An 18,856-nucleotide genomic window follows, 5' to 3' on the forward strand; every position below is an offset into this window, starting at 1 on the left:
CTCTCTCAAGCTGTTGCTGACGGGAGAGACATAGCAAAGTTCATGATCCGATGTGGACTAGACATGACTGACTCACTGGGCAGAGCAATTTCGTCGACGGTGGCCCTGAGGCGCAACACCTGGTTGAGGATGTCTGGATTTTTTGGGGATGTCAAAGCCAATCTTATGGACATGCCCTTTGATGGCACTTGTCTCTTAGGAAACAAGGCAGAATCTGCACTCGAGCGCTTCAAGGATTCTCGTTCTACCTCCAGGTCCTTGGACCTCACGGCGGCCCCTCGTCCCCTTCAGTCTGGCTTTCGCCCTTTTTGTGGCTACATTCCTGACCAGCCACCATGCTGCCCATGATACCCAGGCTCTGCCTGGCCGGGGATTTGGGATCCACCGACCTTGTGGATCAGTAAGCCAGCAGTCTGGCCAGTCCGTCGCTCCCACAAACCCCCCTCCACTGCTCTCTCCAAATCTTCCTAGCCTGACTCTTCCCCACCAGGAACCAGATGGAGGCAGGATTCACCATCATCTGCTCTGCTGGCAATCCATCACGTAAGACAGGTGGGTTTTGCAGATTGTCCAAAGGGGCTACTCGCTCCCCTTTGAGACTACCGCTCCATCCAGGCCACCATCCTACGATCAGATGATGGAGGATCACTTGGCGCTTCTCCAAGAGGAAGTTTCAGCTCTCTTGGCCGAGGGAGCCATAGAGAGAGTCCCTGTGCCAGAAGTAGGTTGTGAATGCTATTCCTGCTACTTTCTGGTACTCAAAAAGGACAAGGGCTTTCACCCTGTCCTAGACCTCCAGTTCTCAAACTGTTCCTCAAGAAGGAGAAGTTCAAAATGCTCACTCTGGGTCAGGTTCTATCTGCTCTGGACCCAGGAAAATAGATGGTAGCAATAGACTTGCAGGACGCTTATTTCAATATTCCCATCCCGTCCTTCCTGCCCACAGACGTTACTTGCGATTCACAGATCAGGGGTTTCAGTCTTCCCCGATGACTGGCTGTTGAAGGTGGGCTGACCCCAGGCTGTCATCTCCCACCTCCGACTACGGCAGACCTCCTGAGTTTGCTAGGGCACACCATAAACATGCCAAAGTCACACTTGACTCCCTCTCAATTGCTCCCTCTCATCAGAGCTGTTCTTGACACAGTGCAGTTTTGGGCTTATCCTCATGAGCGGCGAGTCCAGGATATGCAGGCAATGATACTGATGTGTAAGCCTTTAGCCTAGATTTCAATGAGAATGTCTTTGAGGCTGCTGGGCCTCATAGCCTCCTGCATCCTGCTAATAACACATCCCAGATAGCACTGCAATAGGACCTGTAGTTCCAGTGGGGGCAGCATGAGGGGATTCTTTCCAACATGGTCCAGATCTCGGAGTGATCTCTGGTGGTGGTTAACAAATCCTGATTAGGTCAGAGGCAGACCCTCTCCCTTCCCCAACCAGATCTGACAGTAGTGACAGATGCATCACTCATGGGATGGGGGGGGGGGGGGCATCTGGGAGAGGTGGAGATCAGAGCTGTCTACTCTGCAGTGGAGTCTGGACTCCACATTAACTTGTTGGGGCTCCGAGCAATTCGACTGGCATTTAAAGGATTCCTTCTTTCTCTCAACTGAAAGATAGGTTAGGTGTTCACAGTCTGTGGTACTGCAACAGGGAGGGGATGGAGGGATCATGGACCCTTTGTCAGGAGGCCCCGTGCCTTTGACGTGGCTGGAACTGCAGGGCTTATCCCTGGTGGTTCAAAATCTGGTGGTCTCTCCGAGTGTCAGAGCAGACAAGGTCAACCGACAATGCTCAGTCGATCATGAATGGCGTCTTCATCCGGAGGTGGCGCAAGGTCTCTTTCAGCAGTGGGGAGAGCCTTGGTTAGATCTGTTCACCTCCGCAGAGACCGTGCTATGTCAGCAGTATGGTGCTTTGGAGTTTCCACGCCAGCAATTGCTCTGAGATGCTTTTCGTCTCCAGTGAAACTCAAGCCTCCTATGCGCCTTTCTGTCCATACCACTTCTGCCCAGAGTTCTCAAGAAAATCAAGAACGACTGGGCCCAAGTAATCTTTTTGGGTCCAGACTGAGCACTGAGAGTTTGGTCTCCCGAGCTATTGAGCATAGGCCATCAGTCCTCCAATCAGGCTGCCCCTTTCGGGGGGATCTTCTGTCGCAGCAGCAGGGGAGGGTTCTGCACCTGCCTACTCTCTGCTTTCTTGTCTGGATATTTAGCGGTGGCATTTGACAGCTTTTGACCTTTTTATTGAAGTCTGTAACGTTATCTTGGCAGCCAGGCGTCCCTCCACCAACATAGTATACTCCTGTTGTTAGAAGAAATATGTGGCATGGTGCACAGACAAGTCTGTTGACTGCCTTTCTGCCCATCTGTTTGAGGTTCTGTTCTTTATAGGTTCTTTGGCTCAGCAGGTCTCTGCTATTGGCACTTTCAAAGGTTATTTTCTGCAATTTCTGCTTTTCTTTTTTGAGGCTGCCTGATCTACCTTTTTTGTTGACATCTCCTGTTGTAAATAGGTTCCTTTAAGGTCTTACGCACATTTTTCCTCCTTCTCCTTTCATTATGCCCAAACGGGATTTGAATTTGCTTTTGACATATCTGATGTGCGGTAATTTCGAGCCTCTCCACAATTGAGTGAGATCCATGCATTGCCATCTAAGCTGCCCTACCTTTCCATCTATCCTGGCAAAGTGGTGCTTTGCACTAGGGCTTCCTTTTACCCAAAAGTGGTTATGCACTTTTATGTAGGCCCACCCATCACCTTGCCTACATTTTAGGCACCACCACATCCTTCTAAGGGAGAGGAGAGACTTCACCTGCTGTACCCAAAAAGAGCGTTGGCATTCTACCTTGATCGTGCAAGAGTTCCGGCTGGATGATCAACTCTTTGTCAGTAATGTGGGTGCAAAGAAAGGTAGTGCAGTGCAGAAGCTGACTATCTCCAGATGGGTCATCCTCTGCATTAAGACCTGCTAAGCACTGGCCTAAAAGCAGCCCTCGGAGGGTTTACGTGTTAAGTCTACCGGAGCAAAAGCTGCGACCACTGTGTTAGCACATAGAGTTCCAGTCCTTGACATCTGTCAGGCGACTGTGTGGGTGTCTCTGCACACATTTACAAAACGCTATTGTCTGGACAGTCAGGTCCGAAGGGACAGGCACTTTGCCTTCTTCGGTCCTGCAGGACTTTCAAGTATGATCGTGGTTTGCAAACCCATCTCCTGGAATGGTATTGATTGGGTATCTATTCTAAAGTAAGGAATCGTCAACTAGATGTGTCTTTCCGAGGGACAAGTTAGTTACCTTCGATAACGCCTTATCTGATTGAGACATTACCAAGTTGCAGATTCCGTACTGTCCCACCCATATTTGCTGCTCTGGGAACAGATGTCTAAGAACAGGGACTCCACTTTCAGGGCCCTCGTTTTGACGATCCAGTGGTCAGTGATCTTCATGGCTCTGCAATTTTGGCATATATAAATGGATATCAGCGCGCCAGGGTTGTGCCTATGTAGGACCCGCAATATCATATCCGGCACTGATGATGGACATGGAGCCGATCAACACCACCTAACAGCGTGCAGGGGTACTGCTCAAGAAAAATCTCCAGATTCAGACTGACGTCTCTGGATATTCTAAGATGTAAAGAATCTGCAACTAGATGTGTCTCTACCAGATAAGACGTTACCAATGGTAAGTATCTTGTCTGTCAGTGACGACACTGACAACACCAAGAAAGTTTTTGCTTCTGATGTCAACTCCATTGATGAAGGCCCACTCAATGCCAGCCGCTGTTGACAATTATTTTTTCCATGCCATGTTGTGGTACGTGCCAGAACAAGTATGATTACCAGAGGCAGGAGTTTCTGCTGCATCATCCTTGTGAACCCTGTAACTGTCCTCATGGCTTTGCAGAATCTGCGCTATGTCTGGTACCTGTTACATTTCTAACAACAGTGCAACAGATTATGGAAATCTTTCAGAGGCTACTGCCTCAGGAACTGCGGGCAGCACATTTCTCTTCCACCTCCAGCATGGCCACCCAGTCCACCACTTCCGCCTTCCACGTGACCTCCACTGCCTACTCCTCCAAGAGCCCAACTGCCAAATACAGTAACACCAAAACTAATGCCACCATCTCATGAGGATGTGGAAGACGAAATACCTCATGAAGGCGGTGCAGGTGAATGGGATGATTACATGGCACCTAAAGAAGGTAGCAAGTCCCTGGTAAAAAATGAATCCTTCTGCAGACAACATAGCGCATTTCCATGCACTGATGGCGAGAGCAGCTAAAATATTCAGCCTGCCAGAGATATCTGTGGAAGAGCAATGCTTCCTATATGATTTTAAAGAATAACCAGATAAAGCTATAAAATAAATTCCTATACTAGATTTTATCTGGCTAGAAGGGCTGAAGTTATTGAAAAAGTTGCCACAGATGGATTAGCAATTTTAGGCTGCATTGACCGCCAAATGTGTCTTGACGGCTCACTCCTAATTGACCTCATACTGGATGAAAAAGAGGGACATTCCTGGGAAATGGTCAAAGAAAGCGCCCCACTTTTAGTGGCTATTATTGACGCAGCTATGGACATACCCAATGCACATTTCTGCCAATTGGCAGGAGCATCTATTTAAAGATGGCAGGGTGGTTGTTGTCCACTGCTTTCTGTCCTTAAGTTCAAGCAAGACTTTTAGACATGCCATTCGATGGAGTCAATCTGTTTTGCAAGCATGTTGATGAAATTTTGAGGAATATTAAAACAGATACTGACACAGTAAAAATCTCTGGGAGCTCTTCTGTATTGCCATTCAGATTTAATGCCTTTTCGTAGCTCAAGTAGATCTCAAAAGTATAGAGGAGATTTCCACCAGTACAGAGGTCAAAACTGTCCATATTACCCTCCAAGACAACTTGGGTACAGCTAGGGTTATACATCCAACAGACAAAGCTATTGCAGGCCTTCTGGAAGAAAAAAAGAAATGCCTCTTACTCGCACTCCCAAGACTATCAAAAACATGCCTGCCTTCTCGCAGCTGCCCCCCATTACCTCCACCCCCCCCAAAAAAACACCATGGCATCAACTGATACGTTGGAGAATTTATCTTTTTTAGTCCGCTTTTGAGTCGATAGCAGTGGACTGCTAGTTGAGGCAGATTCTTTGCTCAAGAAATGTTTCTACAAAAGCCTCCTGTCTGCCCTCCCACTGGAAGGAAAATCATCTTCATTTGAGGGAGCTGCAACAAGAAGTTCTCCTTGTCCTTCTCCTCAAAGGAGCAATCACAGGGGTTCCAAAAGCCAAGAGTAATCAATGTTTCTACTACAGATGGTTCCTAGTAAAAACGAAGAGAGGTCAGCGGAGGCCCGCTGTGGAACTCTTGGAACTCAAAAATCTCCTCAGAAAGCAGACGTTCTAAATGATAAAGCTCTAAGATGTCCGGCTGATACTGCAGGAGAATGACTACCTGACATTCCTGCATCTTCTAGTACACTTGAAGCACAGAAAATCCCTTTGATTTGTAGTGATGCAGCAGTACCTCCAGTTTAAAAATGCTCTCCTTCGGCCTCAAGTCAGATTGTCACCAAGTGCCTAGCGTCAGTTGCTGCTTACCTCAGATATCAGGGCCACCAAGTATAACGCCATCTTGGATGACTTGTTGGTTAAGGCTTTGTCAAAATTAAAAACAAACATCTTGATGGTTGCCTGCATCACTCTCTGTCGCACATTAGGATTGACTCAGACCTTCGACAAGTCATACACAGAACCTCAAACAAAACTACAGTTCTTGGGAGTGATACTGGACAGGCAGCAGGGAAAAGCTTCCTCATCTGCATAAACATTAACAAAGCTTCACTCCATTGCAAATATCTTCTCTACAAAACAATTGTTTACAGTAAGACAGTATTACACTAACAGGGTTTTTCAACAAGTGTCCAAGGTAAGTGCCTTTTTGATCATATGGTCCAGCATATTTGCCTACACCCTTCTACAGTTTCCCCTGATCCCCAGAGTTCTGAGGAAAGGAAAGACTGACCATTTTACCCTGATTTTCATTTCCACAGCTTCGCCAACACTGGTTCACAAACTCCTGAGTCTCTTGGCGTGTCCTTCAAACCACTGAAGATGATCCTCAAGCTTCTCTCCAGGCACAGTTGAAACATTGTGAACCATGGCCTTCACTTGTTGAGCCTGGCAGAATGGTACCCGACAGCCCAGGGTATGGTTATCTTGATCTCTCAACAGAATGTAGAAAGATCCTTGTGGAGCTCGAGCCCCAGCTACCACAAGAACCTAAAATGCCAAATGGAAACGTTTTTGTACCTGGTGTAAGACCAAAGGATTCCATCCATTAGCAGCAACACTTCATCAGATACTTTATTATTTTCTGAGCCTGGCAAAAGATGGTCTAAAATAATTCTCAATATGCATTCATCTGCCAGCAATCTCACTTTTCCAGGGAACAGAACCCAACTCAGCCAGACTTTTCTCTCAAATCATGAAGCAATAAAGGGACTTTTCTGTGTCTTCCACTCAATATGATGCTCACCAGTACCCTCTGAACTAAATCCTGTGCTGAGCACACTCATTTTGCCTCAATTCAAACCCATTCATAAACCACATTCTAGGTTCGTTTATTGGAAAACATTGCTTCTCTTGGCGCTTAAATAATTACAATGAGTAGGAGAAATACATGCATTTATTTTAAAATACACCTACCTTTGTTTCACTAAGGACAACGTTTCTTATCAGGTTTATTCCCAAAGTCCCTAGTGACTCCCATCTCAATGAACCATTATTCTGTGATCCAATTTTCCTAATCCCACAAGGGCATCGGAGAAACCTTTCCACTCACTTGATGTTCGCAAGAGGATTAAGTTTTACATTGAAAGAACAAAAAACATTCACTCTACTGACCAACTGTTCGTGTCCTTTGGCCATCCAAGAATAAGCCAAACTCTTTCTAAGTAGGAAATAGCATGTTGGTTATATGTCGTCTGCTGCTACAACGAGGCCAAGTGTCCACTCCATGGGTGATTGAGAGTGTGTGTTCCAGAAGCATGACTTCCACTGCAGCACTCCGGGCTGGTGTGCGTTTGAGAGACATCTACCTTGCAGATACTTGGAAGAGCAGGCACATTTTCTTGAAGCACTATTGCCTTGATGTGAGTGGAAAAGTCAACTAGGCAGTGAGACAGGTTGTTCTTCGTAACTAGTTTCATAAAGGTGAGCCTGTTTCCTGATTTTCTTGTAATCTTGTGTATTTATTTTGATTATCACATACTGTTTACTAATCTGCCTATATGATATTTCTGGCGTAGACATTAGTTCCTTCCATTTAACTCCACTTCCTTCCATTTAACTCCATGTAGGAAGTTGGCTCTGTATACACTATCTCAAAGTAAGAGATGGTGTGTACAGAGTCCAAGGGTTCCCCTTAGAGGTAAGATAGTGGCAAAATTAGATAATTCTAATGCTCTATTTTGTGGTAGTGTGGTCGAGCAAAAGGCTTATCAGAGGGTAGTGTTAAGCATGTGTTGTACACACACAGGCAATAAATGAGGAACACACACTCAACGACTTACTTCAGGCCAATAGGTTTTGATATAGAAAAATATCTTTTCTTAGTTTATTTTAAGAACCACAGGTTCAAGATTTACAGTAAACACTTTAAATGTAAGGTACTTAGATACTTTAGGAACTTTGAATAAAAGCAATATCATATACAGCCTTTGTGAAAATGGCAATAAGCTATTTTCAAAGTGGACACTGCAAAAATCAACAGCTCCTGGAGGAGGTAAATAAAGGTTAGATTAGGAGGTAAGTAAAACACTTACAAGTCTCAGTTCTGGGGCATAGGCAGCCCACCGTGGGGGGTTCAAGGCAACCCCAAAGTTACCACACCAGCAGCTCAGGGCCGGTCAGGTGCAGAGGTCAAAGAGGTGCCCCAAACACAGAGGCGCCTATGGAGAACAGGGGTGCTCCGGTTCCAGTCTGCCAGCAGGTAAGTACCTGCGCCCTCGGGGGCAGACCAGGGGGGTTTTGTAGAGCACTGGGGGGGACACAAGTAGGCACACAAAACACACCCTCAGCGGCACAGCGGTGCAGTGTGCAAAGCAGGCGTCGGGTTTCAGATAGAAAACAATGGAGGGACCCGGGGGTCACTCTGGCGCTGCAGGCAGGCACAGGCGGGGCTTCTCAGGACAGCCACCACCTGGGCTAGGCAGAGGGTCGCCTGGGGGTCACTCCTGCGCTGGAGTTTGGTTCCATCAGGCCCTGGGGGCTGCGGTGCAGTGTTGGTTCCAGGCGTCGGGTCCCTTGTTACAGGCAGTCGCAGTCAGGGGGAGCCTCTGGATTCTCTCTGCAGGCATCACTGTGGGGGCTCAGGGGGGTCGTCTTTGCTTGCTCACGGGCTCGCAGCCGCCGGGGCGACATCCCTGAGATGTTGGTTCTCTGAATCTCGAGCCGGGGGCGTCGGGTGCAGAGTGAGAAGTCTCACGCTTCCGGCGGGAAACGTGCAGTCTTTGGAAGTTACTTCTTTGTTGCAAAGAAGTAGCTGGTTTTGAACAGGGCCACTGTTCACAGGAGTTTCTTGGTTCTTTAGTACAGGGCAGTCCTCTGAGGCTTCAGAGGTCGCTGGTCCCTGTCGGATGCGTCGCTACTTGCAGGTTTTCGAAGTTGGAGACAGGCCGGTAGGGCTGGGGCCAAAGCAGTTGTCGTCTTCCTCCTTCTCTGCAGGCTTGTAGGTCAGCAGTCCTTCTTGTTTCTTCAGGTTGCGGGAATCTGATTTCCTGGGATCTGGGGTGCCCCTAAATACTGAATTTAGGGGTGTGTTTAGGTCTGGGAGGGCAGTAGCCAATGGTTACTGTCCTTGAGGGTGGCCACACCCTCTTTGTGCCTCCTCCCTGTGGGGAGGGGGGCGCATCCCTAATCCTATTGGGGGAATCCTCCAAACTCAAGATGGAGGATTTCTAAAGGCAGGGATCACCTCACCTCAGGACACCTTAGGGGCTGTCCTGACTGGTGGGTGACTCCTCCTTGTTTTTCTCATTATCTCCTCCAGTCTTTCTGCCAGAAGTGGGGGCAGTGGCCGGAGGGGCGGGCATCTCCACTAGCTGGGATGCCCTGGGGCGGTGTAACAAAAGGGGTGAGCCTTTGAGGCTCACCGCTATGTGTTACAGTTCCTGCAGGGGGAGGTGAGAAGCACCTTCATCCAGTACAGGCTTTGTTCCTGGCCACAGAGTGACAAAGGCACTCTCCCCATGTGGCCAGAAACACGTCTGGTGTGTGGCAGGCTGGCAGAAACTGGTCAGCCTACACTAGAAGTCGGATTGGTATTCAGGGGGCATCTCTAAGATGCCCTCTGGGTGTATGTTACAATAAATTGCACACTGGCATCAGTGTACATTTTTTGTGCTGAGAAGTTTGATACCAAAATGTACCAGTTTTCAGTGTAGCCATTATGGAACTGTGGAGGACGTGTTTGACAAACTCTCAGACCATATACTCTTATGGCTACCCTGCACTTACAATGTCTAAGGTTTTGCTTAGACACTGTAGGGGCATAGTGCTCATGCACGTATGGCCTCACCTGTGGTATGGGGCACCCTGCCTTAGGGCTGTAAGGCCTGTTAGAGGGGTGACTTACCTATGCCACAGGCAGTGTGAGGTTGGCATGGCACTCTGCAGGAGTGCCATGTCGACTTAGTCATTTTCTCCCCACCAGCACACACAAGCTGTGAGGCAGTGTGCATGTGCTGAGTGAGGGGTCCCCAGGGTGGCAAAAGACATGCTGCAGCCCTTAAAGACCTTCCCTGGCATCAGGGCCCTTGGCACCAGGGGTACCAGTTACAAGGGTCTTACCTGAGTGCCAGGGTTGTGCCAATTGTGGAGACAAAGATACAGTTTAGGGAAAGAACACTGGTGCTGGGGCCTGGTTAGCAGGGTCCCAGCACACTTTCAATCAAAACTTAGCATCAGCAAAGGCAAAAAGTTAGGGGGTAACCATGCCAAGGAGGCATTTCCTTACACTGCACTTCTCCAGGGTTGGTATATCATTAATTATATGCTCTTCTCGTACTTGTGCTATAAAATTTGAGCTATAGTGGCCAATGGGAGTAGTAGAGCTTCCATTTCCACCTCTTTGCCAAAAGTTTGGATTGCTTCAAATGAGAAGGATATCATACTAAGCAAATATTTGTTGAGGCCTATGGCCATCTTAACACTGTTTAAAGCTATTTAAGATTACCCTCTTGATGACGGGGAATGATTCAAGCATGTGAATATATGAAAGATACCAACACTGAAGAACTGAATTTACAGGTAAGTAACTTTTCTCTCGAACAAGGATGTTTGCAGGATGTAGTGGATAGATGCATTAATATTGAAGATTTAAATATGTAAAACTCAAATATTGTATATTGATATCGTTTTTAAGCATTTTAATATAGTATTTATATGTACATTTTTTATTGTTTCTTTGACTTTGAAATGTATTTAGATATTTTTAAATATACTTATGTTACTGTTTATGCAAAAAGATGCTCTATACAAGAGATGCTCTCCACCTAAACTTAGGAACTACCTAGAGTTCTCTGCTTCTTTTTTGCATAATTTATGCAGCACTCTAAGCCTGAAAGGATATCGTTTTGACTTATTCCGAGTACTCCTTTGTGTTTGGACAAATCTAAACCTCTCTGATAAGCTATACTGATAGCAACACACATGTCAGGGGTTGATTTTATTCATTCCAGGTTGGCTTGGATTGTATTTTACTGACTCAGAGCTGTAATACTATGCCTGGAGTTGTTAAAGGCTTTTATCATTTTATAGCTCAGCATGGATGGGACTGTGCGAATCCTATGCTCAAAGACTTTCCTGTAGAAATGGCAAAATACTTTTTCCCTTTCTAGCTCGGTGTGCATGCCACTGTGCTAATCCTATGCTTAAACACTTTGCTAGAAAAATCAACATTTGTGGTGAGCAGATTTAGAGTGTCGCTGGTGTTGTTGGGTGCTCTATACAGGAGCTGCTCTCCACCTAAACTTGCTTCCTTTTTGCATATTTTATGCAGCACTATAAGCCTTAAAGGGTATTGTTTGTGTGTATGTATATATATATATATATATATGTATATATATATATATATATATACATATTTGTCCTCGTGTTGCTGTCAAGATGCCACACACACTGCCTTGCGGTGGCAGCAACAGTGAACAGCACCTGTCAAAATATATAATGGCACTTCAGTCACGACGAGAAGAAAGCAGCATGCCATCTTATTACACACCCATTTATTTGTACAGAAAAACAACGCATTTTGGCTTACTCAGCCTTTGTCATGCCTGAAACATGCTCTTCAGTACAATTTAGGTGCACTGGTGCTGCCTGGAAGCATTCAAGCCCACAAGGTAAAGAGCTGGGCTCTGCTACCTTATAACCCGTAGAACCAGATGTTGAATTGAGGTGAAAGTAGTCCTTCCTTTGTTAACTAGGGGAGGGTGTGTGTGTGTGTGTGTGTGTGTGTGTGTGTGTGTGCGCTATTGTATTATATTGGCAAATCCATATGAAAGTCTTAACATCAGGTTGTGTCCCATACTTCACAGTCTGTAGGGAAAGAGGTCATAATAGGAGAAACATGCACATTGGATAGTCTAGTGCATTCAGTTATATTTCTAATTAGCTGATAAAACTCTACATAAGGACTAGAATGCATTCCTCAGGGAACAAAACATCTTCCTTAGCTTTCCTTGGCAGTATTTTCTTGTCTGACATATGCAGAGTGTCACCTTGGTCAGCTGTTCGCACATCTTTGTTTAGATTCTTGAAAATGCTAAGAGGCTGTACAGTACCAAATAATTAGTTTACCATCTCTTATTGTTGAGACCCTGTCAGTAAAACGAGAATAGTGTTTTGATTGTGAGGCACAGCATGTGATTCTAAAATAGATTGAAACTGCAAAATTAAATGGTTACTTACCTGTAACAATATGTTTGCAGCTTGAGACTATTCTAGATTCACTTGATTCCCACCCACTGCCTCGATGTAAAGATATGTTAACTTATTCTTTAATGTTCATGTTAGACTTCACATGTAATACAATGTCACTTGGATGATACGTTGTAAGACATTGTGAGCTACTTACGTTGTCTTTAGACCTACGGATCTGCCTGTGGTTGATGGCTAAAAACATTTTGTTACTAACATAAGATGGTTCTCGGAGCACAATCATTAGATGATGAAGTAAAGCAACACGTGTGAATCTAGAATAGTCTCAGACTATAAAACTATTGTAGGTTAGCAACCCTCCCCTCATGGTATCATTTCACTCTGTTACTCATGTGCCAACCTTTCTTCTGTTCTCTTCAGTCTAGTGATATGTTTTGTCCATATGGCTCTGTCATTTCCTAATACCTCACTCAATTAACCACATACACAATTCTTTTCTCTCCTTCCCTGTGGTATATTTTATGTCAAGTTGCCTCTGTTGTTTCCTTATCCTGTTGTTTCTAAATCCAGCTTCACTCCATCCTCTCATTCTTCATACCTCCTCTAATTTGCTTACTATGTAACAATGCTGCTCCTCCTGACCTCTGCCTATCTTCCTCCTTCTCTTTCCCTCTTAATTAATCTTCCCCTCTCTTTCATTGTTTATTATTACAGATAAAACTGTCCATAATCCTATATATTTAGCTCTCATATGTCTATTATACACACAGCTACTCCCTTGTGTTGCATTTCCACCTTCCTGCCTCTGTCACTCCTCAATCTCCTCATTTGATTCAGTCCGTTTTCCTCTCTCAGTCACTCAGTTAAAACATTGGCCTGCTGCCTATCACTCAACTTCTTCTCTATGCTTCTCTCTTATCTCCCCAACTCCCCTTATTCACCACACTTCCTCTTGTCTGAGTGTATTCACTTCACTACCTTCATCTATCTGCCTTTGTCTGTTGCTCACATGTGCCTTAAACCACATATTTGACCAGTTTCCTTCCTTTGTAACTAATCCATTCCTTTGTACACCCGAGTCATGCTCTCAGGGTTTTTGCTTCTCCTTATCTACATATTTTTCTCTTACAGATCTATCTTCCTTCCTGTGTCATCCCCCATTCCCTCCTTTACTAAGGTATTGCTTACCATATCTGTTACTCCTCTGCCCATTTATATACCTCCATCCTATCCTCTTTTATGTGTGTGCTTCTTCCTGCGCCATTCATTTTTCTCATCGGTCCTTGTTATCCTCCTCCATTTATGCTGGACAGGATCTCATTCTTCTTGTTTAGGTTTTCCTTCTGTCTGTACTCAAGTCTTTCTTCTGTTCTACCTTATGCTTTCCTCTAGTTGTACTGCACCCTTTCTCTGTACTTTTCATGCTTTCTCTTTTTGCCCAACTGTGTATTTTATGGTATAAAAGTGCACTTGACATTTATGTTTTTACTTGTTTCTTCTGTTTAAGGGCCTTCACACCATACCTCTTCCCAATTCCAGCAGCAGCCTGTCTCCAGTCACCCTGGTAAGTAACGTATTCACAGTAAAACCTCAAACACACACTCTAATGGTAAGCTTTGTTGGTCACACAAGTCTTGTAACTTGTCAGGCCTATCAAATAAAAATAAATTGCTGTAATTGCTTGCTCTCACGCGTATTTGGAGGCACAGAGGTTCTTTATAGCTAGCAACGGTGGCCTGAGGCAGAGACTATAGAACTTTCATAAATGAGTAGGAAGAGGCAGAACAGTGAAAATGAAGGCAAGACAATTGTAGGAGGGGAGGTGGCTAAGTGCAGGCAGTCCTGCACTCGTTAGCACTGGCAAGGTGTCTGCATGAGACACAACATTATAAGATATCCCAATAAACAGGCTCCTGAAAGGCAAGTGGGAGTGAGTCAGAACAAGTTCAAAATCAGGCCTTTTCTTCATTTCTGTTCCAACAATATTCTCTCCCAACAATTTATCTAAAATATTTTTACCTATATTCTCCAAATTGACATTCTTTACATTCTTCCCACTACCCTTCCATTGGCTTTTCCATTGTTTTTGCAGTTGGTTCACCCCATTGTAATTCGCAAATATTCTCCTGTTGTCCCTTGAACACTTTCTACCCCTTTTCCAGAAGGTATACCTTCCCCATTCTGCATCTACCAAACACTCCGCATTACCACTCTTACACTTGTTTTTCATTGTGCCTTTCTAGGGGGCTTTCCCCATTTTACCCTTTAAACATGTTCTTCCATTTGTCTCTAACATATTCTCCATAATCACCAGCTTTTCCTACTATTTCTCAAAGTCATTCTCCCCATCAAGCTGTTGACACATTATCTATATTGTCCACCAAGCTCTTACTCCACATTGTCCCTCTAGTGAGTCTTCCACATTCTATCTCTAGTGCATTTGCCTCGTTGTGCCTCTAGTGGACTCTCTGCAGCGCCCCAGTAGTGTACTCTTCCTGTTAGCTCTCTAATCTACTCTCCCTATTGTCCCTTAAATGGGTTTTCCTCACCATTCTCAATTGCACTCTTCTTTTTTGTTTCCCTAATAGCAGGTCCCAGTGATATGTTACTGGAACTTTGTGATTCCTTGTCCAGATTTTCCTACTGACAAAAGTAATTCTTTTAGGAATACTTCTGTTAATGTCTCAAGCATACGTATGCCTTCTCTCATGTCACATTTATCTGCCTCTGAACATCCTGTGACTGAATTTAAACCCGCCCTGCCCGAGAGAGTGCAGAAAATCTTACATTTGATTAAATCTGGGTCTCTACATGACCTGTGATTGACCCATGTCATTCATAATATGTACTCAGTCATATGCACCCCTTTTTGTAAGTTAATTAATTTAACCTATAAATATTGCACATTCTTAGTAGAATGGGAACACAAGTTGTGTCCTGTTTCACTGGTGCTGCCATGCTGCACCGAGGTCTCCGAAAAATAATGAACATGCAGCTCTTGGAGTTCATCACCAACAACTCCCTGTTAAATCATGCTCAGGCTAGCGTTGATCATTTTATGGCATAGAGGTTCCTCTTATTGCAGTTCAAAATGTGCTGCATATGATTTTAGTGGAGTTTCAGCCCTCATCTTCCTCATTCTCCTCAACTAGGATGCCACCTTTCAAGCCCATTTCTTTCTATTCTGATAGACAAGCTAGCTTCAGCTGAAGTGAAAGAGAAGGGCTTGGACTGGCTCTGCTGCTTTTTCAACAGGATGAGTCAATCAGTCATCATGGCTTCATTTAGATTTTCTACTAAATGCTTACAGTGCGGCATTCCAAAAGACCATTGCTGAATCACATGCTTTTCAATTTATATGTGCTCCACCAGGTGAGATGATCCAGGGCGTTCAGTTGTCCTATATTTGCTATGTGAACGGCACAAAAATAATCATTAGACTGGACAGGTAATATTCTCAAATCAGGTTTTTACATGGTGTAAAGGCAATGGCCAATTGGACGGCATTACTCTGCCTAAATTAGGTTAAAAAGACGTTATAGTCTTTGGGGAAGGGACTGTCCTTCTAGTTGGACCACTGATTTGTGGCCAAATGTTAGCCAGTGCCCTACTCCATAAGAATCCTTAGCAGTCTTGTTTGATGAGAGCTTATCCTTTCTCTCCCTCATTGATAGTCTCTGCCACCTGTTTACGCTATTTAAAGATTCTTAAAAAAAAGTATTTCTTATGTTACAAAAACAACACATTACGCGTGTGCTTTCATTGGGACCGTCATCTTGGCCACATTACCTGAGGTGGGACTACGTCCCCCAGGTTCCTTTGCACCTGACTAACGCTCTTAAGCGCCCTTGGCCCCAGCAGTGCGGGACGCGCTTTCATTGGGACCGTCATCTTAGTCGCATTACCTGGGGTGGGACTACGTCCCCCAGGTTCCTTTGCACCTGACTCGCGCTCATAAGCGCCCTTGGCCCCCGCAGCGCGGGACGCGCTTTCATTGGGACTGTCATCTTGACCGCATTACCTGGGGTGGCACTACGTCCTCCAGGTTCCTTTGCACCCGACTCGCGCTCATAAGCACCCTTGGCCCCTGCAGCGCTGGACACGCTTTCATTGGGACCGTCATCTTGGGCGCATTACCTGGGATGGCACTACGTCCCCCAGGTTCCTTTGCACCTGACCCGCGCTCATAAGCGCCCTTGGCCCCAGCAGCGCGATGCGCCCGTCTTCGCCCGTCATCACCCGACAGAGGCTGGGTTGGGTGCATCTTTTTGGATTTTTGTGAAGTAAGTTTATGTCCCAAGATTTAGATGTAAGGTTTGATTAATCTGTTTTTGTTTATACCCCTTGTTGACTAGAGATGGGGAAACGTAAAGCTGTGGATGCCCCTGTCCTTACCAGTGGCTCAAAAAAGCCTAAAACATGGACGAATAACAAAACGAGTTCCTTGTCCAATAAAGGAAGTAACTCTTTAGAAGACATTGATTCTTTAATCGAAGAAGTCAAAGCCATTTTGAGAAGTAGTTCCAATTTACCTCCTACAAAATGTGGTATCCCTGTTAAGAAAATCACTGATATATTCAAGTAAAGGCCGCAGCCGCCCAATCCTTCCATGGAGACTGAACAAAATGCGGCACCTCCAGCCGTTAGTCTTAATCCCTCTCCTGTGTCGACCATTACCTTGTGTAGAGATTTGGACACTGCGCCATGTGCTACAGGTGACCCTTCTGTGGGAAAAGAGGCTCCCCGTCCTCCGCTAAGTCTTGAGGTCCTGGTGATTCCTAATGTTCCGTGTTCTAATAGCTATGGGCCCCTGGTGGAGAATGGGGGGTCCTGCAATAGTATTACACACATACACTGGAACATGTGTTGATAATTTTTGGGCCAATTCATCCTTGGGCATGGGTAGACTGTCATTGTTTTGTGGCAAATCTGATTTGGCCTCTATCTTTCAGAAGCTGGACTAAGTAAAGAGCTTGGTGGTGTTGTTGATGAATAATCTAATGGGTCAACATGTGCAGAAGTGTGCACGTAGCTGCTTGAGGTCAAATATGGATGGGATCTTGCCTGTCACAGGGTATACGTCTACTGTTAATGCTGCACCCGAATTTAGGCCTCAATCAGGCAACCAACATCTACGGCCTGTCACTATGTTCCCTCCTGTATGCCCTGCTGTGCCCTACACTGAAGGATCCAAGACCATTCCTGTGTCCGTAAGACGGAAGTATAGTACTGATACTAAAAGCAGGAATATCACTGGGTTGGATAGGCCCGCTAAAGCCCAGTCTGCAGACAATACAAAGGGTTTCTGAGGGGTGGCTGGCACCCAGGTGCCTGCTCGAGTAGCCTCTCCCATAATACACTATATTAAGTCACCTGATGGCGCTTTACATCAGGCTGGAACGAACTGGCCAGCTTTTAAGAAACAGGCTCGAAGTCTGGGGAATAAAGGAGAAACCATTTATATGGTTGAGGCACCCAAGTTGCCTTCTGGCTCTCTGGAAACCCAGAATTCTTTGATAAATAAGGTCGTTTACTGGCTGTGAGTCCAACAAAATTGCCCTTCTGTTATTCAAGCAGATATTTTAGAGGTAGGCAGACATAGTCTGGTTCAAATTTTGATTTTATTTTCATTCGTTTTGTGGATAGGTTTCTAGTGGATAATCTTATTGATTTTGAATTACGCACCTGTTATCTCAGGAATCCTAGGGGGGCTGGTATTAGACTTAAACTCTCCCCGCCTGCTAGTAGTCCACTCATATTATATGGTGGCCCAGCAGGCGGGAAATTCGATCTTAGTCTAAAGCATGCTTCGGCCCCAGCAGTGGACTATTCCCACACACTACCAGATATTGACTGACTATACATTGATTCCTACCCAGTAACTTCCACTTCGACCTTTGTGGGTAGGCCTGGAGAGTCTTTTGAGCTTATAAATTATAAGGAAGCTCAGTGTTCCAGGCCTAGAGCCCTAGTAACTAATACTGAACTTTCTATTATGTCCTGGAATTTGGCTGGACTGGGCAGGAAATTGTTGGATCCCGAGTGGACCAACTAAATAAATAAGCAGGACAAATGCTTATTCCAGGAGACTTGGGACGAGGACCCAGTTTCTCTGGATGGGTTTCTATCACACTATGTGGTGGCTCAACCTGCAGATGGGGGTCCTGGCCGCACTAAGGGGAGTCTACTGATACTGCTAAATAAGAAATTGCAGTGTAATCACTTTGCATTAAAAATAGATTCCCCCGATATATTAGGTGTTCAGCTTGTATTTAACCGAGATTTCAAGGTAACCATATTAATGTATATGCCAGGACTGTTCCACAGGGATCAGAGTCTCAGACCCTGGCTCAGCTGTCTGAATATATGGACACCCTGCATTTTTCCACTATATTAGTGGTTGCAGGGGGCATGAATTGTACATTTGAACCCTCCTGTTTATGTAGTGATCTAACAGCCGAAGAGGATGAACATTGGGGCATTCCACAATTGATGAATGAGCAACAGTGTCCTCATTCCTGTGTTGCCTTAAAGCTGACATCTCTGTGCTTTAAGAATGGACTTAGGGCTAGTAATGGCCGTACGCGTTCCAACCCAAGTATCGCCCCTACTTTCAATCGTGGTCATTCTCTTAGTGTTATTGACTACTTCTTAGTGGATGTCAAGCTTTGGCCATTATTAGAAGACATCAAGGTGGATTTTTGCCACGATAGTGATCACAATCCTCTGCTTCTTACTTTGCATAGTGGCATATTCAGATCACAGAATATCCATCATGCTGTGGTTCCAGAGCCGCTTTTGGATAACAGTTATAGTCGTGTCAGCGGGCCAAAAGTGATGTCTAACCCTTATTTGATTAAGGAATGTTACAAACTGTTTGTTGACGCAATGGCTAAGTAT

At 45.2% G+C, this 18,856-nt stretch overlaps 1 protein-coding gene across 5 annotated transcripts in view; it reads left to right on the plus strand.

Moving 5' to 3' along the window:
• LOC138268449 (mothers against decapentaplegic homolog 4-like) overlaps window positions 1–18,856 on the plus strand; it is a 430,729-nt gene that overhangs the window by 265,344 nt on the left and 146,529 nt on the right. For all 5 annotated transcript variants that reach the window (XM_069218099.1, XM_069218104.1, XM_069218102.1 and 2 more), the window contains one exon: window positions 13,464–13,520. In XM_069218099.1, coding sequence (XP_069074200.1) covers window positions 13,464–13,520 — 57 coding nt within the window. The remainder of the gene's footprint in view (window positions 1–13,463; window positions 13,521–18,856) is intronic.

The sequence above is a fragment of the Pleurodeles waltl genome, chromosome 12 (genome assembly GCF_031143425.1).
Source record: "Pleurodeles waltl isolate 20211129_DDA chromosome 12, aPleWal1.hap1.20221129, whole genome shotgun sequence".
Classification (NCBI taxonomy): domain Eukaryota; kingdom Metazoa; phylum Chordata; class Amphibia; order Caudata; family Salamandridae; genus Pleurodeles; species Pleurodeles waltl.